This window comes from Dromiciops gliroides, chromosome 3 (genome assembly GCF_019393635.1).
Source record: "Dromiciops gliroides isolate mDroGli1 chromosome 3, mDroGli1.pri, whole genome shotgun sequence".
NCBI classification, from domain to species: domain Eukaryota; kingdom Metazoa; phylum Chordata; class Mammalia; order Microbiotheria; family Microbiotheriidae; genus Dromiciops; species Dromiciops gliroides.
Genome location: NC_057863.1, coordinates 244,327,120 through 244,349,247, shown reverse-complemented (window position 1 = coordinate 244,349,247; position 22,128 = coordinate 244,327,120). Strand labels below are relative to the sequence as shown.

General features: G+C 39.2%; 1 protein-coding gene across 1 annotated transcript in view; it reads right to left on the bottom strand.

The window, feature by feature from the left end:
* The window catches only part of SLC9A7 (solute carrier family 9 member A7), a 208,406-nt gene that overhangs the window by 77,299 nt on the left and 108,979 nt on the right, over positions 1-22,128 (bottom strand). Inside the window, 2 exon segments of the mRNA XM_043998858.1 lie at positions 3,594-3,735; positions 4,496-4,601. Of these exon segments, the coding sequence (XP_043854793.1) occupies positions 3,594-3,735; positions 4,496-4,601 (248 nt within the window).

The following is a 22,128-nucleotide window of genomic DNA, read 5'->3' as shown; positions in this document are numbered from 1 at the left end:
AAGTAAAGAGTAAGAATCAGAATAAACAATCACTACAAAGTAATGAGAGTGATTTTTTTGTATTGGCAAACCATCTGTGCTGATGATTCCCAGAGAGGAGTTCCCCAAAACACCACATGATGGCAACACCACTGGGATAACCAACAGCTTCCTAAGGGGATTGCTCTGAAGGGCAACACTCATTTAGAAATGTAAGTTTGGGTATTAAATCAACCTCTTTACTTTACTGCTGAAGAGTGATGAGAGAAGAACCAAGAGAACAATTTAAAAATCAACAACTCTCAAAGCCTTAGGACTTGTCTCCCTGAGTTAAAATCTGGCCTCAGGCACTTATTAGCTGTGTGACCCTGGATAAGTCATTTAACCCCATTTGCCTCAGTTTCCTCATCTGTAAAATGAGTTGGAGAAGGAAATGGCAAATCACTCCAGTATCTCTGCCAAGATAACTTCAAATGGGGTCACAGAGAGTCAGACAGGATGAAACAACAATATGCCAAGCACTATGCTAATTATGGAGGATACAAAGAAAGGCCCTAAATAAAACTACAAGAGTATATATGCACACTCACACACACCTATATATCTTGTGTGTGTGTGTGTGTGTGTGTGTGTGTGTGTGTGTGTGTATACTTTGGACAAGGCCAATGTAGGGATTTTTGTGTGTGACTGTATATATTTCTTTTCCTTTTTGGGGGGTGGGGCAATGAGGGTTAAATGACTTGCCTACAGTCACATAGCTAGTAATTGTCAAGTGTCTGAAGCTGGATTTGAACTCAGGTCCTCCTGAATCCAAGGTCGATGCCTTATCCACCGGGCCACCTAGCTGTCCCTGTATATGTTTCTAACAGGTATTTTTTTCCTTGCTTTTTCAAGGGGAATAGATGAGAAACAAAATGAAGATGTGAAAATAAAATAAGACTTAATTTAAATATAAATCAATCTCATTATTTTGTAGTCACATATTAAATCCGTTAAAATGTCTGATAAAAGGCTGTGCTCCAATGACTGCTGCAGTCCAAATTTTGCCCAGGTTTCACATTCTAATTCAATACCATGATCTTAACTTAGACCATCCCTGAAGCCAATGCTCTGAAGTTTTTTTGGCATTACAAAATAAGTTGTGGAGGATCCAGGGATGAAATATTTATTTAGGTTTTTTTTTTGGGGGGGGGTGAGGCAATGACGGTTAAGTGACTTGCCCAAGGTCACAAAGCTAGTAAGTGTCCGGTGTCTGAGGTTGGACTCAGGTCCTCCTGAATTCAGAGCCAGTGCTTTATCCACTGAGCCACCTAGCTGACCCAGATGAAATAATTATTGCAAGTGTTAGTTCTCAAATCTTTTTTTTTTTTTTTGGCAGGGCAATGAGTGTTAAGTGACTTGCCCAGGGTCACACAGCTAGTACGTATCAAGTGTTTGAAGCCAGATTTGAACTCAGGTCCTCCTGAATCTGGGGCTGGTGCTTTATCTCCTGTGCCACCTAGCTGCTCTAGTTCTCAAATCTTCAATGCAAGTATATCTGTCAGTAATTAGTTATGTAATCTCATGTGAGTCATTGAACACCTCTGGGCTTCATGTTCCTTATCTATAAAATGGGGAAGATGAAGGGTTAAATGAAGTGATCCCTGAAATTCAATGATTTTACAGTTTTATGAGTAGGGTATGAGGTGAAGCTGGTAATACTGGTGAGATGGCGACTCAAGGAAGGAGAAAGATTGTTCTGAAACAAAAAACAAAAAACAAAAAAACAATCCCGGGGGCAGCTAGGTGGTGCAGTGGATAAAGCACTGGCCCTGGATTCAGGAGGTCCTGAGTTAAAATCCAGCCTCAGTCACTTGACACTTACTAGCTGTGTGACCCTGGGCAAGTCACTTAACCCTCACTGCCTCGCCAAAAAAACCCAAAGAAAACAAAAACCCAATCTCAAAACCTGACAACTTGATCTCTATCTATGCTTATTATAGGGAGATTTGCAATGAATACGGTGATTTAGCGAAACTACCATCTCTGGTTTCATCAGTTTCTGAAAACGTCACTGAGTCTTTCAAAATATTTGCTCATTTCCAAAAAAGCCTGTGGAAAATCTCTCCCCAAAAACCCTTTTGGACTCCATTACACTGATGAAGGCAGCCCTTTACCTACTGATTTATGCTAGTAAAAATAAAGTAGGAATTATGAAGATGAGTATTTCATACAATACACAATGATAAATCATGATGAGTATAATTTTATATACTTGGTGGCTATGTTGCCCTGTTCAGTTGATTTACAGACACTTTAGAAAGCTTTGTATTAGGCAGGCAAATCATTTATGGTTATAGTAAATATGAGATTTATGGTTTATGCCTGGAAATAGAGGTGACCCAGTCATTTAGTGAGAATGAGACACAACAGATGGACAGTCTGAATGCTATAATAGCAATAATAATACCAGCTGAAATTTATATAGTGTTTTAAGGCATCTGTGAAGCACTTTACAAATGCTATCTCATTTTATCTTTGTAACAACCCAGGGTACTATTATCTCCATCTTACTGATGAGGAAACTGAGGCTGAGAGTGGTTAAGTGGCTTGCCCATGGTCACCTAGTAATTAAGGGTCTCAGGTCTTCCTGACACCAAGCCTAGTGTTCTACCCACTGTACCACCTAATCACCCACAGAATCCTCTAGATAATAAAACAGTCAGAATCACCCACAGAATCATCTAGATATTAAAACAATCAGAGGAAAGCCTCCCTGACACTGGGTGGATGTCTTATGGAAGATTTTCACGGAAGGCAAAGATAAGAATCGTGCAGGGCTGTGATCTGTATCAGCCGACAGAGCCACACCCATGAAATCACAGATCTAATTCTAAGTCAGTCAGTTTATTTGTGGTCACTTACAACCAGGCTCAGACATTAAATCCTTGGTCAGGAATATATCTCCCCTGTTTTTTTGGGGTTTTTTGCGGGGTGGGGATCAGCAAGCAGCTCGTTAATGTACATGACTTCTCAGGATATGTTTTCCAGGAGCTCATAAACCCTCATAAACTACAAGAATATGGATAACTTTCCACTGAGGCAGAAAGACAATTTCCAACAGGGAAAATGTAATCCAGATGCCCGTGCCAGAAACAGAGGCCAGACAGTTAGATATCTGCAGGCAAAAAGGCATGAGATGTGGGGCGGGGTGGTGGGGGGCAGCTAGGTGACACAGTGGATAAAGCACTGGTCCTAGATTCAGGAGGACCTAAGTTCAAATCTGGCTTCAGACACTTGACACTTACTAGCTGTGTGACCCTGGGCAAGTCAACTCCTTGCCCCACCCCAAAAAAGAAAAAGGCATGATAGAAAACTGAAAGATGACAGAGGGTGACAAATATCCCAAGTGTTCCTCCCAAATATCTTTGAGTGATAAGCATCTGGTAGCTGTACACTGAAAACAGGCTGAGATATTCTTCCTTCACTAAGAAAATGCAAGACATTACAAAGGGAATCTAATCCACTTTAGACGCCAGATTGAAGACATTAATCTAACAGCCAATCAACACTCTTTCTTTTCGAAGTCTAATGCAACATGAAGTCAGAGCCAGGAAAACCACAGAAAAGGATATTAGAGCTGTCACAACTCCAGTCACTGCTCCCATGGCAAAGGAGCCACTGAATATTCCCAGGAACACTCCTACGGATTTAAAGAATGCAGCTGCATCAAAAGCGTGGGTATTCAACCCTGTTGGCTGGTAGGCAACAATAGACCTGGAGTTTGAGGGAAGACGGGAAAAAAAAAATAAGATCAGGTAAGGATGAAAAAAAGTACTGCATTCTAAATGTTTACATCAGCAAAATAGAGAAAGAACAGGCTAATGAATTGGGTATGCAATGAAAAAAACTAGAAAAAGAACAAAATAAAAAACCCCAATTAATACTAAATTGGAAATCCTAAAAATTAAAGGTGAGATTAATAAAAGTGAGAGTAAAAAAGCCCACTGAATTAATAAATAAAACTAGGAGGCAGTATAATGAAAAAAAATAAAATAAACAGTTGGTTAATTTTTATTAAAAAGAGAAGAAAAAATACTGCATTTGTTTGAGCCAATTTTTAAAAGTACAGCACTATCTCATCTTGTTTTTTTTTGAAATCTGAGTCCTGTTGACTGAAGGCTGAAATGGCACATTATCAGTAAGCTGATAAGTCCTATTTAGAAGAATGTGATTCAGTATTTGATTGAAAGGCAGCATAGTGAAGAGAGGGGTGGCCTCTGAATTATGAAGACCTGGGTTCAAGGCCCACCTCTGACACATACTAGCTGTGTGACCCTAGCCAGGTTACTTTCCAATGCCCCGGAGAACATTCTAAGACAATAAGGTTCAGAACTCGGGGCTTTCCCTACAATAACAAAATCACAAGTCCTACCCCCCAAAGAAGGAAACAAATAGACTTTTATACTTCAGTCTACAGTGTACCAGTCAAAAAAAAGCTTTTTCCTTATTGTGAATTATTAGTAGTATTACTTACGAGGATAACACTATGGCCACAGCATCATTTAGGACACTTTCTCCAAAGAGAAGGGCATAGAGATCCACATCCGCGTGTAGTTCATTGAATATGGCTAGTACAGTCACTGAAAAAAAAAAAAAAAAGGACACAAACAAGATTCATTAGGAAAATTCTTCCTTTTTTCCTTGTAGACCAAGTTAAGCCAGTTTTACTGAAGTTAATCCTTTGTTACAATTTTTTTTTTAAAAAGTTGTTACCTATGGAATGGGTAGCAAAGACATTATCCAGCTTGACTATGTAGAGAGACAACAACTCTATGATATTGCTAACCTCCGTGGAGTTCTGGTCATATTAGTATTGTAATAATAAAAGCTAGCATTTATACAACATTTTAAAGGTTTGCAAAGCATTTTACAAACATCTCATCTGGTCTTGACAACAACCTAGGTGCTATTATTACCCCCATTTTACAGATGAATAAATTGAGACAGACAGGTTAAGTTACTTGTCCAGGGGTAACAAAGCCAATAAGTATCAAAGTCTAGATTTGAACTCAGTTCTCATTGACTCGAGGGCCAGTGCTATATTCACTGAGCCACCTACCTATAATCCTGCCAGGTCATTGGCAGGTCATCAATTCTGAGAATTTGTCCAAATTACACTTTTAGTCAATTCCAGAATACTGGCCTTATGTAACTTTTTTTTTTTTTTTTTAGTGAGGCAATTGGGGTTAAGTGACTTGCCCAGGGTCACACGGCTAGTAAGTGTTAAGTGTCTGAGGCCGGATTTGAACTCAGGTACTCCTGACTCCAGGGCTGGTGCTCTATCCACTGCGCCACCTAGCCGCCCCGGCCTTATGTAACTTTAAGTCAGTTATTTTTGACTTATTCTGGAGTTTTGATGCCATATTGTTTGGATTTTACTCCCTACTCCTAACACAGTCCAAAGCCCACTTACATTGATCTGTATTCATACACTTGGCTGGATTTTTTTTTTTTTAACTTTTCAAAGCACTTTTACATCATCTCCCTTCCATGAGATATGGTACTATGGAATTATTACAGGAACCTAGATTTAGAGCTACAAGGAATGTTAAGAGTTCATCTGGTCTAACTTCTGTATTTTATAGATAAGAACTAGAATATGTTAAATGACTTGTCCAAGGTCACACAAGTACTAACTGGCAGCACCATTTAGCAGATTTTAAAACTGGCTAAGGAACGCTGGTAAAAATTAGGTCACACAGCTCAATAGCAAGAGAGCAAAAAACTAGAAACCAGGCTTCCTAACTCCAACATAGGCCTCTTTCTACTTTGGAGCACTGAAAAAAAAAATGAGAATAGACAGAAATTAGTTTAGGTTTGAGAATTTTATGATGTTATTCAATAACAGGACACATCCTGGGGGCATTTCTAAACATTCAGAACCACCTCAAGGATATCAAGAAGGTCCTTTCTAATCAGATTTTTCTTTTTCTACAAAGAGCTTGCCATTTTCATACCAAACATACCAATTAGCAGGCAGGGACTTAAAAGCTGATCTTTCCCCTAGACATTCTGATAGAGCTTATCAGGTCATAGAGAAGGGAAAAATTTAGTCATCAGATGTTTTTACCTACCGAACTCTTCCAAAAAGTCTTCCTTATGCGCTGGATTACTTATTAACACAAGTTAAGCAGTCATTGTACATAGCTCTTTTTGATTTACTCTCATAAGTTAAATAATAACACCTTTTCTCATTTCTTTATTTTTTCTGCATGTTGAGAGAAAAAGGAAAACCAATATAACAAAAATGTTGCCAATCAGATCCACTATCATAATGATAGCTAGCACTTCAAAGTTTGCAAAACACTTTCCGTGTTTTGATCCTCACAACAATCCTGTGAAGTGGGTGTTATTTGTTGTGGAGTTATTTCGGTTGTGTCTGACCCTATTTGGGGTTTTCTTGGCAAAGATACTGGAGTGGTTTGCCATTTCCTTCTCCAGCTCATTTTTACAAATGAGGAACTGAGAAAACAGGGTGAAGTGACTTGTCCTGGGTCATACACGTAGGAAGTGTCTGAGGCCAGATGTGAACTCAGGCCCTCCTTACTCCAGAACTGGTGCTCTATCCACTGCACCACATAGCTGCACCTGAGCCACCTACCTGCCCAGGTATTATTATTAGGCATATTTTCCAGATGAGGAAACTGAAACAGAGTAGTTAAGTGACTTAGCACAGTGCCTGGCACCTAGTAAGTGTTTAATATTCATTGCATCGAATTGACTTGGCCAGGGATATCCAGCGAGTAAGTGTGTGAAGCTGAATTTGATCTCTAGGGCCTGTGCTCTATCCATCCACGGTACCTGCCACTGAGCTGCCTAGGACTTGTCCTGAATATCTAGACAGTAATTTAACCAGTAATTCATTCTTCATGTTATTTAGCTCCTCAAGGGAAGCTTTACCCTCTAAGAGACTTTAACCCTTACTAATATCCAAATGCATTCTCCCACAACAGTGTCTTGAAAGGTATTTACAAAAGTTTTAAAACAAAATTTTAAAAGACTAATTTTAAAACATTATAAGAATATTGAAGAATCCACTGGCTCTGGATTCAGGAGGACCTGAGTTCAAATCCGGCCTCAGACCCTCAACACTTACTAGCTGTGTGACCCTGGGCAAATCACTTAACCCTCATTGCCCTGGGGGGAAAAAGAATATTGGAGAGTCAGCTGGAATGAACCTGAAAGATCTTATACTATAAGTCTCTCATCTTACAAATGAAGAAACTGAGGCCTCAAGAGACTGGGTTATGAACACAGAGTCACATAGTCATTAGCAAAGTTGGGGCTTGAAGCTAAGGATGACTCCAAGCAGCTAGTGGCACAGTGTTGACACAAGTTCAATTCCAATCTGAAACAGTTACTGGCTGTGTGATCCTGGGCAAGCCCACTTAACTTAACCCTAACCCTCTGTCTACCTCAATTCCCTCCTCTGTAAACTGGGATAATAACACAGCCTACTTCTGAGGATTGTAGAAAGTATAAAATGAGCTATTTGTAGAGCAGTTTTCAAAATTATCTATTCTTTTCCCTACACCATTCTGCAGCACAGAATGGGGGGTAAAGAAAGGGAAGGAATGTGAAAAAAAAATCCAATTCAAAATGTTTGTGAATTGTTGTTCAAACAAACCACTGGACATTTCAGCAGCTTGGGACAGGTAAAGGGTGGACTTTGAGCTTTCTTCCTCATTGTTTCTTATCTTTGGCTGAAACTGAATCTAATCGAGTCTGCTTTCACCAGGTTGAGGGGAAAGAAATTACAAATTGGAAGAGAGATGTCTATTAACACTAAATAGGAAAATAGGAGGATGGGGTTTTTTCTTAGCTATAAGTTACTGTGTCAATAAGAAATACTAAAGAGGAAGACTTTTCCTACATACTGACTTTCTATAGTCAATTATAAAAGAGGACTCCAAGACCTCCTCAGGTGAATATAGCATGATGGATCCAGTGCAATGGCCCGGGGGTCAAGGACTATGTGTTCTCATCCTATGTCCGCCATTATCTTCCTGATTCATAGGATTATGGATTTACTGGTGAAAGAGACCTTAACCATCTAGTCCAATCTCTTCATTTTTCAAATGAAAAAAGTGAGGTCCAGAATGACTAAATGACCTTAGCCAGTAGCAAAGGAAAGATCTGAACCCAGATCCCTTGGAACCAAATCCATCACTCTGTGTACTCACTGAGAAAATCACAATATGTCTGAACTTTACTTTCCATGTCTGTAAATGAAAGGTTTAGGCTAGATAGGCTAGATGATTCCTAAGGGCTCTTATAATTTTTCGCTTCTATGATGCCAATTATAGGTACTAATGGTAACATACCATCTACTCCATTATCCTCCATAGTGAAGGACAAGGATAATAATCCCCAAACATTATTCTCCCTTAGTACTCCTCACCCAAATGCCCTAATGAGCTGGCCAAAACAAAAATGGACACCCTTGAATTTCATCCTTATATTTCTCCTGCTGACTTTATGATATTGTTCAGATCCTCAGCCTTAGTCCTAGATTGTAAGCTTCTCACTCCCCAAGTATGTTAGGCAGAAACCCATCTGCCCCCTCATCTACCCAGTGGTATTAAATCTTTCTCCAGATTCTCAGCCACCTGACCCTCAACAGATGGGATAAAGGGAAACTGAGCAGGCTGTGCTCTTGTGTCTTCTTCAGTGTTTATAGAGGTTTTTTCCCCCAACCAACAATGAAAAAAAAAGGATAGAAGAGTAAATGATAACTTCAGAGGCCAACTGGTCTGACTCATGTCTGGATAAAAATCCCCTCTAGAATATAACCAATGAATAGCCATCGATGCTGGGTCAGAAGACCACTAGAAGGGCACGGGAGAAGAAAACCTATGACATCTCATTCTTTTTTTTTTTTTTGGTGGGACAATGGGGATTAAGTGACTTGCCCAAGGTCACACAGCTAGTAAGTGTCAAGTGTCTGAGGCCGGATTTGAACTCAGGTCCTCCTGAATCCAGGGCTGGTGCTTTATCTACTGTGCCACCTAGCCACCCCTCATTCACTTTTGGTCAGCTATGATTGCTGGGAAATTTTTCCTCACTTCATCTAATATGCTGATTTTCACCTTCTACCCTTGTCCCTAGTTCTACTCTCTGGCATCAAAGAGAACAAGTCTAATCCCCTTACTGTGAATTATCTGAAGATAGCTATCATCTAGTCCTCTGCTCTAGCCTTCTCATCTCCTGGCTAGAAATGCCCCAATACCTTCAATAGGTCCCCAAATAGTATAGACTTAGTACCCTGTACCATCCTGAATGGCCTTTGTTGGATGCATTCCAGCTTATAAATTTCCTTCCTAAAATATAGCTGGCATTCAGAACCTACCCCAGTATGCCAAATGTGGTCTAACCAGGACAGAGTACAGAAAAACTATCACCTCCCTAGTCCCTGACCCCTCTGCCTTTCTTAATTTAGCTTAAGGCAGCATTAACTTTCTTAGTTGCCACACGATAGTGATTCCTACTGAATTTGCAGCCCAATAAAATCCCCATATATTTTTCAGATGAACTGTTCTCTAACAACAAATCCTCTCAACTTGGTTTTTGGAACACAAATGTTTGACTTGAACTCATGAAGACCAGTCTTCCTGATTCCAAGCCCAGTGCTATCCACTGTGCCACCTAACTGCCCATTGCTTTTGCTAGATATGCCTATTTGTTCTCCATGGGGGACAATCTGGTGAATCGAGGGTAACCAGCAATGATGTTGCCTAAAAAAGTATAATAGGAGGACTAGTCCATGAGGGCCCAGTACTTATTTCTTGCACACTATACTTTGCCTCCTGCCAATCCACATGGCTTCCTGAAATGCAGAATAAAGAGGCCTCATCCCCATTTCATAGCCTGCATAGCTGTCCTGTTTCCTGTTGGCTTTCTGCAAGATAAAAAACCCTTTTCAATTGCCGGTAGTGAACCAGAGCTGAGCAAACATACAAAAGGTTTAAAGAGATGTAATTTGATCTCTCTTCCTTGGAGGAGGATAGAGAAGAATTGCTGTAGGCTTCTGGATAGGTTAGCGCCCCCCCCTCCCCCTTTTCTCTCTCTCTCTCTCTCTCTCTTCCTCCCTCATATACTAAGTGGTAATGCTATTTTTCTCTCTCTCTCTGTTCTACTTAGTCTCTTGATTTGAGTTCAATGGGAATCAAAGTCAGAATGGAAACTTTACAACCTTGTGAACTCACCAGAGGCCCAGTAATTAGAGTTCATGGAAGAGTCTGCCAGCTCACAACAGCTGAGTTTGCTTATGGATCCAACCCTGAGGAGCAACATCCATACTTGGCCTTTTAAACTGGTTTCTGGGTTGATGTTCTCATTCAAACTTCAGATGGATTATAGTCTTCAGTTTTGAGCACCACAGTTTAAGAAGAGCATTGATAAACTGGAGAGTATTTAGAGGAGGGCAACAAGGAAGGGGAAATGCTTGGAAAGACCATTTAAGTATTATATGAAGAAGCGTGTTTAGCCTAGTAAAGTGAAAACTCAGAAGGAATATAACTGTCTTCAAATATTTGAAGAACTATCACATGGAGGAAGGATTAGAGTAGTTCTACTTGTCCCTAGAGAACAAAGTAGGTGACAATAGGAGGCAATGGTTGGAAGTTTTTTGGGCTCTTTGAGGCAATTGGGGTTAAGTGACTTGTCCAGGGTCACATATCTGTTAAGTTTCTGAGGCCAGATTTGAACTCAGGTCCTCCTGATTCTAGGGCCAATGCTCTATCCACCACCTAGCTCAATGAGGTAAAGTTAGGCCTGGTATTAAGAAGAACTTCATAAAAATTAGGACTGTCCAAAAGTAGAATGAGCTACCATGATTGGCACTGTATTCCCCATCCTTGGAGGTCTTCAAGTGGAGACTGGATGATGACTTGTTGGAGATGGAATAGTGGAGATTTCTTTTTTGTATGGGTTTGACTACTGAGGTCCTTTCCAATTCTCCAATTCTGTGATTTTGGTAGGTTTCTACATTGATCATAGCACAGCTTAATGTCTAAGAAGTGCCTAAGAGCTCTTAGCTTCAAACCACTTTTCATTTGTTGTACCTACTAAAACTCCCCAGAGCTCTGCACATACTGCCAGCAAATGAAGTAGCAAAGATATCAGGAAGAAATACATGGCTCTCCTGATCCTTTGCTGTTTGCAACACCAGGGACTATTCGGAAGCCAAGAAGGTCAGAGGGTTTAGACCAAGGGTCCTCAATTGTTCTACTCAAGAAAAGGGGGAGGGCAGCTAGGTGGCGCAGTGGATAGAGCACTGGCCCTGGAGTCAGGAGTACCTGAGTTCAAATCCAGCCTCAGACACTTAACACTTACTAGCTGTGTGACCTTGGGCAAGTCACTTAACCCCAATTGCCTTGCTAAAAAAAAAAAAAAAAAGAAAAGGGGGAAAGCTACAGAGCAGGTAGAAAAGGAGAGATGGTAGTAACCACTCAGGGCCCAGATGATTTCCCAACTGGTTTAATTTGGTAAATCCCAATGATTAAGGGCAGGACTAGAGTTAAACTAATCAGCTTTACAAAGGACCACAAACAGGCATAGAACTCATTTCCCTCCTTTTCCTGCAACTGTGGCCTAATTCCGAGGCATAAACTTTGGGAAGGAAATTGCCCCTGGCATTCCCTGAAACAAAGAAAAATATAATGTGGCCATCTACTTCTGCGGTGAATGTGGCAAAAAGGAAGAAAAGGAAATATTTTATCTGTTGAAACTCCAAATGTGAGATTCTTATCCAATGACCAAGAAGCTGAGGTACTCCCATGGCATGCAGCAAGGAATAATGGAAAGAGGCCTCAAGATGGGAGTCAGGTAGGCCTGAATTCAAATCCCACACTTCCTAGCTGGTGACTACAGGCAAGTCATAGAACCATCTTGAGTTTCAGTTTCCCTATCTGTTACATGGGATAATAACACCTGCAGTGCCTACCTCACAAAAGAAATAATGTATGTGGAGGCAGCTAAGGTGGTGTAGTGGATAAAGCACTGGCCCTGGATTCAGTAGTACCTGAGTTCAAATCCGGCCTCAGACACTTGACACTTACTAGCTGTGTGACCCTGGGCAGGTCACTTAGCCCTCATTGCCCCACAAAAAAATTTTTTTTAAATAATGTATGTAAAGTACTTTGCAAATGTTAAAGAACTAATATACTACTAGCAGAACTGAATCAATAATCAATAAAAACTTATCAATAAGTTTTGCTATAAAGGCAGTGGAATGAATGCTGAACATGGTGACAGAAAGATATGAGTTCAAATTCTTCCTCTAAAATCACTAGCTGTGTTATCTTGGGCAAGTTACTTACTCTCTCTGAGCCTGTCTCCTTATTTGTAAAATGGGAATAATAAGAACATCTACCTGACAGACTTGTTGGGAAGATAAAATGAGAATGTATGTAAAGCCCTTTGCAAACCCATCACTATACAATAGCTATTATTATTATTATTGTTATTAATTATATAAATGAAACTGGGAGGAGGGGGAAGGAATCTGCTGGTAATGAGTCCTTAATTGTACAAGAGGATTGTACTTGCTAGACTGTACTTGGAAAACTAACATAGGGGCAGCTAGGTGGCGCAGTGGATAGAGCACTGGCCCTGGAGTCAGGAGTACCTGAGTTCAATCCAGCCTCAGACACTTAACACTTACTAGCTGTGTGACCCTTGGCAAGTCCACTTAACCCCAATTGCCTCACTAAAAAAACCAACCAAACAAACAACCCCCCCCCCAAAACTAACATGGTACATTTTCTGATGCTGAGCTCTACCTAACACAAAGACCAATTTTTTAAACACTAATTTTCTTTGTTGTTGTTCATTCATTTTTAGTCATGTCTGCCTCTCCATGACACCATTTGGGGTTTTCTTGGCAAAGATACTAGAGTGATATGCCATTTCCTTCTCCAGCTCATTTTACAGATGAAGAAACTGAGGCAATCAGGGTTAAGTGACTTGCTCTGGGTCACAGAGCTAGTAAATGTCTGAGGCCAGATTCAAACTCAGGAAGAATAGTCTTCCTGACTCCAGGCCCAGCACTCTATCTACTGTGCCATCTAGCTTCCCGTCATTTTCTTTGAGTAATCCTTTATGACTTCAAATAAAAGAATACCACAGTCTTTGTGTCTCACTAAAAGGACAATGGAGAGAAGCATAGTGAGCATGTTGGGTTTTGATATTACCACCACCACCACCACCACCAAAAAACAAACACACAAGAAACAGTTAAATATATTATGGGAAAGAGCCATGACTAGAGAAAAGGATAAAGCTGGTCATGTAGTGAGAACAATGGATTGTAAATGGACAGTTTACATGCTTCACTAATCTCCACAGAATGTAAATAGACCTAGTCCAGAGGAGTTGCACAAGTCTGAACCAGATTGAAATATTTAACAAAAGAAATAAAAATACATTAAAACATAGATAATGTTAATATGAGGTTTTCTAAGTCAACATATAGCCTGGTGGAATTATTATGTATGGTTTAGTGGCCCCCTTTTCTATTTGAAATTGACATCATTTATCTAGAAGAAGTCCCCAGAGGAATGTCAGCTCCACAGGGGCAGGGGCTATGTTTTTGCTTAGCACAGTAGTTGGCACATAGCAGGTACTTAATATAGGCTTGTAGACCCGATGACAGGACTTGTGGGAGGATGTGACAGTGCAGATGGGTAGTAATGGTTACTCCTGAAGGAAGCATCTATCTTGGTGAGATCACAGATCTGTTAACACATGAAAGAAGCCAAAACAAAGGAAGGGGTGATCCCATTGTACTCTATGCAAGTTAATTCAATCTAGAGTACCCTGTTCAATTCTGACAGCCCTGTTTCAAGAGGGATAATGACCAGTAGGAGTAGAAATAAATGAGTGACTTAGAAGACCAGGGGTCCCAAATCTTTGTCATAAGAATGACTAAAGGGACTGGAGGTTGTTTCGCCTAGAGACAAGATGGTGATGGTGAGGAAATGACATGATTAAAATACTGAAAATATTTGAAGGACTTTTACCTAGAAGACAGATTAGTCACCCTGCTCAAGAAAGGAGAACTAAGATCCAAATGACTGGAAATTAAACTGACTTTAAATCTACCCCAGTTTAAGAAAGAACTTGTTGAATTTATGGACCGTGTCATGAGTTACTTGTCACCTTAAGTATTCATGCAGAAGGAAATTTATGATCTTGGACAATGGGTGGAAGGTTAGACTTAGATGACCTCTAGGGTCCATTTGGACAAAAAGATTCCATTTCATAGAAAAGGGGATGGGGAAGAAAAGCAGGAAGAGAATACTAATCAACAGAAGCACTGGTGATTAGAAGTAGAGGACAGGGAGGGCCACTGGGAGAAGGATTGAAAAGAAACTCAAACTAAAATAGAAAAGCCTCTAGGAATCATCTGCTGAGGGCCTCACTATTCCACACAGGTTTTACAGGACAGAAGTTCACAGGGGTACTGGAAAGTCAGACAAATTCTTCATTTTAATAAGTTCTGAGGGGACAGCTGTAGTTCACTGGAGGTGGGTTTTTTTATTTGTTTGTTTTTTGCAGGGCAATGGGGGTTAAGTGACTGGCCCAGGGTCACACAGCTAGTGTCAAGTGTCTGAGGCTGGATTTGAACTCAGGTCCTCCTGAATCCAGGGCCGGTGCTTTATCCACTGGGCCACCTAGCTGCCCCTACTGGAGGTGTTTTAACTGGTATGGAAAAACAATGGTCCATTGTGGGAGCTGGGTGGCCCAGTGGATAAAGCACTAGCCCTAAGTTGGGAGGACCTAAGTTCAAATCTCACTTCAGACACTTACTAGCTGTGTGACCCTGGGCAAGTCACTTAATCCTAATTGCCTTAAACATCCAGAGCCATCTCCAGATGTCCTTATGTATGTGTGTATGTGTCTGTATGTCTCTCTGTCTGTCTCTGTCTCTCTCCCCACTGGACCCAGATGGCTCTGGAAGAGAGGGTGAGGTTGGTGACCTTACACAGCCCTGCATCACCTAAATACAATTCACTGCAAGTCATGACATCACCCTAATGTCACAGTTCTCTTCAAGAACCAAGGACAAACAACAACATTATAGTGAGAAAGTATATAAGGACACAAGACAGTGAATAGCCTGAAAATAAAGGCGTACTATACACAAGCTGGAATATAACTATACTATAGAAGCTTTCCAACAATATGGGCTCTAAATTTTCTCCACTGTTATGGTAGATAAGGAGTTAAACTAATGAGTGAGGTAGTCTTAGGCAAGAATCAGCTCCAATCCTAAGACCGTATATCTATATCTATATCTATATCTATAAGTATATCTATCATTGAAAGGAGCTGTGAAAAACTGCTGTTTCCTCCTTAATCCTTGTGGAATAATAATAATAAGCAGCTAGGTGATGGTAAGACTTCATCTTCCTGAGTTCAAATGCGGCCTAAGACAGTTACTGGCTGTGTTTATCCTGGGCAAGTCACTTAAACCCTGTAAATGAGCTGGAGAATGAAAGGGCAAACCACTTTAGCATCTCTGCCAAGAAAACCTAAAAATGGGGTCACAGTCAGATATAACTGAAATGACTTAACAACTTCTGACTCTAGAGCGCATATTCTTTCTATGGGCAGCTAGGTGGCACAGTGGATAGAGTGCTGAGCCTGGAGTCAGGAAGCCCTGAGTTCAAATCTGACTTCAGACACTAGCTATGTGACCCTGAACAAGTCATTTCACCCTGTTTGCCTCACTTTCCTCAGCTATAAAATGAACTGGAAAAGGAAATGCAAACCACTTTAGTATTTTTACCAACCCCAAAAGGGGTCACAAAGAATCAGACATGATTGAAAATGACTAAACAACAACAACTGATTTTATATAACACCTAATGTATGTTATATAAAGCTTTGCACAAAACACTTCACAATCATCTCATTTGATTCTCATAACTGGGCAAGGTAGGAGCTATTATTATTCCCATCTTATAGATAAGGAAACAGAGACAAGAAGAGGTGAAGTGACTTGCCCAGGGTCACAGAGCTAGAAAGTGTCTTGGGCCTGATTTTAACTCATGCTTCTTGACTCCCAGCCTAGAACTCTATCTACTGAAGCACCTACTTGACTAACTGTAGTAGGAGAAATAGATGCATTAACAAGATTGTTAACTGAGTCAGAAAAGGAAAGAGGAAAAAGATGACTATTCCATTCAACAAAACAACATTAAATATGATGTTCAAGGCATGATGCTCAGTGCTGAGGATGCAAAGATAAAAAAATCCAAGCCATAAAGAATCATGTCTATACCAAAAAGATAAAAGAAAACATGATCCAGATGTGAATCCAAACAACTTAAAATGGGAGGAAATCTGGGACTCATGACACTTGGGGAGAAATCAAGCAAGCAATAATGCTTACATGGAGGGCAGAAGATTAATGAAATGTGAAGCAGTAAATATAAGGCTCTGTTATCCAGAGAAAAGGTGTACTTGGCCTACACTTTGGCAGCAAGTTCATTCCAGATGAATTTTAGTAATTTTCTAGCTCTATACAACATATTTTTTGGCATTTTGAGTGGTTATGGCACTGAATAAGTAAATTTAGTTAGAACTGTAATTTTTACTATATTGGCTCAACCTACTCACAAGCTATTAATGTTTTTCCAGTTGTTTAGATCTGACTTTATTTGTGTGAAAAGTGTTTTGTCATTGTTTTCATATAATTCCTAAGTTTATCTTAGGTAGATAGACACCCAAGTCTTTTATATTATCTATATTTTAAACTGAAATCTTTCTGTCTCTTGTTACTGGACTTTGTTGGTAATGTGTATAAGTGCTAATGATATTTGTGGGTTTATTTTATATCCTGCAACTATGCTAAAATTGCTAATTATTTCAATTCTGTTTTTTAGTTGATTCTCTATGTATATCATCTTCAAAGAGTGATATTTTTGTTTTCTCATTACTAATTCAACTTCTTTTTCTTCTCTTATTTCCAGTATTATATTGAATAATAGTGGTGATATTGGGCATACTTGCTTCTCCCCTGATCTTATTGGGAAGGCTTCTAGCTTATCCTTATTACATTGCTGATGGTTTTAGATACTACTTATTGATTTAAGGAACGCTCCATTTATTCCTATGCTTTTTAGTGTGTGTTTTTTTTAAAATAAGAATGAGTAGGGGGGCAGCTAGGTGGCACAGTGGATAGAGCGCCGGCCCTGGAGTCAGGAGGACCTTAGTTCAAATCCAGCCTCAGACACTTAACACTTACTAGCTGTGTGACCTTGGGCAAGTCACTTAACCCCCAGTTGCCTCACCAAAAAAAAAATGAGTATTATATTTTGCAAAAAACTTTTTCCGAATCTATTGAGATAGCATTTCTATTGGCTTTGGTATTGATATTGAACCAGTCTTGCATTCCTGGTATAAATCCCAACTGGTCATAGTGTATGATCCTTGTGATATATTGCTGTATTCCCCTTAGCAAGTTCATTCCTTGTATGACTTTGGATATCCAAGGGATGTGGTGATATGCAAAACCAGAATGACAACAGTTCCAGGGCTAAAAGAGTATCAGGAAGAGGGAGAAATTGAGATCTGTTGAAAACTTTCAAAGGACAAGAAAACATTGGTGGATCAGTATGGTATTGGGTGACCTATAGTCTATAGAACAAATGCTTAAGAAGAGTAAACTGAGGATTCTGAATCAAAGCTGTGATATACCGTGATACACCATAAACCGGGCACACAGGGCTCAAGTAACATAAGTTATTAAGAGGCCATTAGTGAACAGACAAAAGAGCAGAAGAGGCTCCAATATTTGGTCAATGATAACCATAGAAGTTTGTTGTTGTTGGTTTTTTTTTTAAATATGTAATCAACTGAGCTCTGTGTATTTTCTCAGGTGTGGCTTTGGTATTTCCCAATGAGGTGTGGCAATAAAGATTAAATTAATCACAGAGTACACCCTGACAGTGTGAAATATGGTGGGTTCCTTTTCCCAGAATATTCATTTCTGAACACAACCTATCCTATCAGGAGATTTATAATGCTAATGAAGCTGGTAAAGTTTCACAGTGTTATGTCATCATCTCAGGTGTCAGAAAATCATTAATAATAGAATGACTAACCAACCTTGCATTTGCTAATGCTTGAACTCTCCTCTCCCTTCTCTTCTCCCATCCACAGAAAACACTTCTAGGGACTGGTACATTTCAGTATTAAACATCTTTCAAAGGTGTAGCAAATATACCTATTATTTATAGGTAATTCAAACTAATGACATAGAACATAGGAACTAAAACTTTTTCCCCCAATTTGGTACCATTGTACTCAATGGAGTAGCTAGGTGGCAGAGTGGTTAGAGTATCCGCCCGGAATCAGGAAGACTCTTCTTACTACTGACCTCACTTACTAACTGTGTGATCCTCAACAAGGCACTTAATCTTGTTTGCCTCAGTTTCCTCATCTGTAAAATGAGCTGGAGAAGGAAATGGCAAAGGACTCCAGTATCTTGTGCCAAGAAAACCCCAGATGAGGCCACAAAGAGGTGGACACGACTGAATGACTAAATTGAACTCGTCTATGATGAAAAACATTTCTGAAACATGAGTTTACCTGATCCTAACAAAGTCAATCACAGAATTTCCGAGTTAAAAAGGATCTTAGAAGGTCATCTAGTTCAGGAGTTCTTTGTCACGCACCCTCTTTGGCAGTCTGGTGAAACCTATTGCCCAATTCTGAGAATATTTTAAATGCATAAAATAAGACAAAATACACAGAATTACAAAGGAATCCTATCGGGGGCGGCTAGGTGGCTCAGTGGATAAAGCACCAGCCCTGGATTCAGGAGTACCTGAGTTCAAATCTGGCCTCAGACACTTGACACTTACTAGCTGTGTGACCCTGGGTAAGTCACTTAATCCCCATTGCCCTGCAAAAAACCCCAAAAACCAAAACCCCACCCAAACAAAGGGATCCTATTATACTGAAAAAAAAAGAGTTGTCAAAATGTCCATTTATCCCAGACTAAGAATCCAGGTCTAGTTCAATCCCTTGATTTACCAATAAGGAAACTGAAGCCCAGTAAATTAATGCTAAATAAGTTAAAGGAGGTTGCAAAGAGTGAAACAAGTTGAAACAAGTGAACAACAGCAAAAAATCAGTAAATAAGAAGGTTGAAGTAAATGACCTATTCTATTTCTTCTAGCTCTCAAATTCTATGATTACAATTTTGGGAAAAGGCTACTATGTAGAAGGTGTTAGGACTAGAGGAAAAGAAAGGATGGGAACTTGAGAGAGCATAGATTAAGGGAGGGATTAATCCTAAGCAAAACAAATTCTAAGAATGTACTCTCTCTCTTCATGTATGTATGTGTGCATGTGTATAAGTATGTATGCATGTGTGTATATATGTATATATACATATGTGTATATATATTAAATGTTAGAATATCCTTTTTTCTTCTTTGACCATGGTCACATACTTTTCTCTTTTATTTTTTCTCAATTTTATGGAAATTTTTTAAACATTTGGTTTTGGGGAAAATTTTGAGTTCCAAATTCTTTCCCTTCTGCCTCTCTCCCCTCCTTGAGAACAAGGCAAGCAATTTGATACAGATTATACATGTGCAGTCATGCAAAACATACTTCCAAATTAGCCACATTGCAAAAGAAAGCACAGACAAAAACCCCACACCAGGATACATGATTTAGACATAGGGTGATACCACAGGTAAATTGGGAGAAAAAGGAGTAGTTTACCTCTCAAATCTATGGAGAGGAAAATGATTTATGTCCAAACAAGTGATAGAGAATATTATGAAATGCAAGATGTATGATTTTGATTACATTAAATTTAAAAGTTTCTGTACAAACAGAAGTAATACAGCCCAAATTAGAAGGGAGGCAGAAAGTTGGGAAACAATTTTTACAGCCAATATTTCTGATAAAGGCCTCATTTCTAAAATATTTAGGGAACTAAATTAAATTTATAAGAATGCAAGTCATTCTTCAATTGAGAAATGTTCAAAGGACATGAACAGGCAGTTTTCAGATGAAGAAATCAGAACTATCTATTGCCATATGAAAAAATGCTCTTAATCACTATTGATTAGAGAAATGCAAATTAAAACAACTCTGAGGGACCATCTCACACCTATCAGATTGGCTAATATACAAAAAGGAAAATAATGAATGTTGGAGAAGCTGTGGAAAAATTGGAACACAAAATCCAAAACGAATATTTTTTGTTTGCTTTTTTTTTTATTCTGGTGGGCCAGTGAGGGTTAAGTGACTTGCCCAGGGTCACACAGCTAGTAAGTGTCAAGTGTCTGAGGCTGGATTTGAAATCAGGTCCTCCTGAATCCAGGGCTGGTGCTTTATCCACGAAAACAAATGTTGAAAACTATCTTTACATGTAACTGGAAAATAATAAAATACTTTAAATATATATACATTTATACAAATACACAAATACACACACACACACACATATATATAAAATTAAAAAAATAAAAAAAAGAAAGGAATGGTCAAAGATCTGTTTGGAATAAAAAGGAAGATCAGAAAAAAAACATACCAAGAAAAATACAGTAAAAAAATATAATTCAATCTGTATTCAGGACTATCAGTTTTTTCTCTGGAGATGGATAGAATTTTCAGTCATGTCCTTGGGAATTGTCTTGGATCATTGTACTGAATCATAGTGCTAAATCACTCACAGTTGATCATCATATGGTATTGCTATTACTGTGTAAAATGTTCTCCTGTTTCTGCTCACTTCACTTTGTATCCGATGATATAAAGTCTTCCCAGGTTTTTCTGTAAGCATCCTGTTCCATCATTTCTTAGAGCACAATAGTATTCCATTACAATCATATACCACAACTTGTTGAGCTGTTCCCCAATTAAGGGGCATGCCCATAACTTCCATTTTTTTTTTTTTTTGCACCCAGGATACAGACCTAGTAGTTGGGTATTGCTGAGTCAAAGGGCAAATTGCTCTCCAGAATGGCTGATCAGTTCATAACTCTAACAGTGCTTTAGTGTCCCAATTTTCCCACATCCCCTCCATCATTTGTCATTTTTCTTTTTTGTTATATTTGCTAATCTGATAGGTGTGAGGTGATACCTCAGAGTTGTTTTAATTTGCATTTCTCTAATCAATAGTGATTTTAGGAACAAAAAAAAGGGAAAAAAGTGATGTAGAGACATTTTTTCATATGACTATAAATAGCTTTGATTTCTTCTTTGAACAACTCAATCCATTGACCATTTATCAATCGGGGAATGGCTTGTATTCTTATAAATTTGACTCAATTCTGTACATATTTGAGAGTTCAGGCCTTGCTGTAAACCCCACCCCCTATTTTCTGCTTCCCTTTTTTTGAGGGGCAAACAATGGGAATCTGTTACTGTATATAAGTGTGATGTAATACTATTGTGTTGACCTCCTACCAGTGTAGTGACCAACCAGGATCCCAGAAGACTAAAGATGAAACAGATAGAGAGGTAAAGAATTCAGAATGAAAAATGAGACAAATATTTTTAGGACATGGCCAATATGGAATTTTGTTTCAGTTGACTACACATGTTTGTAATGGGTTTTGTTTTTCTTATGTTCACAACGGAGGTCAGGGAGAGTGGGGAGGGTGAGAAGACGTGTCTTGGTTGATTAAAACAAAACAAAACAAAAAACTTTAAAGAAAACTTGGGAACTCTGATCAACAAAACAATGACAAACCATAATTCCTGAGGACTCATAGTGAAGTATACTGCTCAACTCCTGACAAAGAAAGAAGTGACAAACTGTGAAAAGTCGACAACTTTTTAGGCACAGCCAATGTGAAATTTGGTTTTGCTTGCATATACATATTTGTACAGGGTTTTTTTCTTGCTTTCTCAATGGGGGGCATGGGGATAAGGGGAGAGAATCTGATCTTTGCAAATAAAATAAAAATTTAATTAAAAAAAAACAACTAGGGGGCAGCTAGGTGACACAGTGGCTAAAGTGGAGAGAGTTTGAATCTGGCCTCAGACACTTACTAGCTGTGTGACCCTGGGCAAGTCATTTAACCCCAATTGCCTCACCAAAAAAGCAAAACCAAACCACCCCCCACCAAA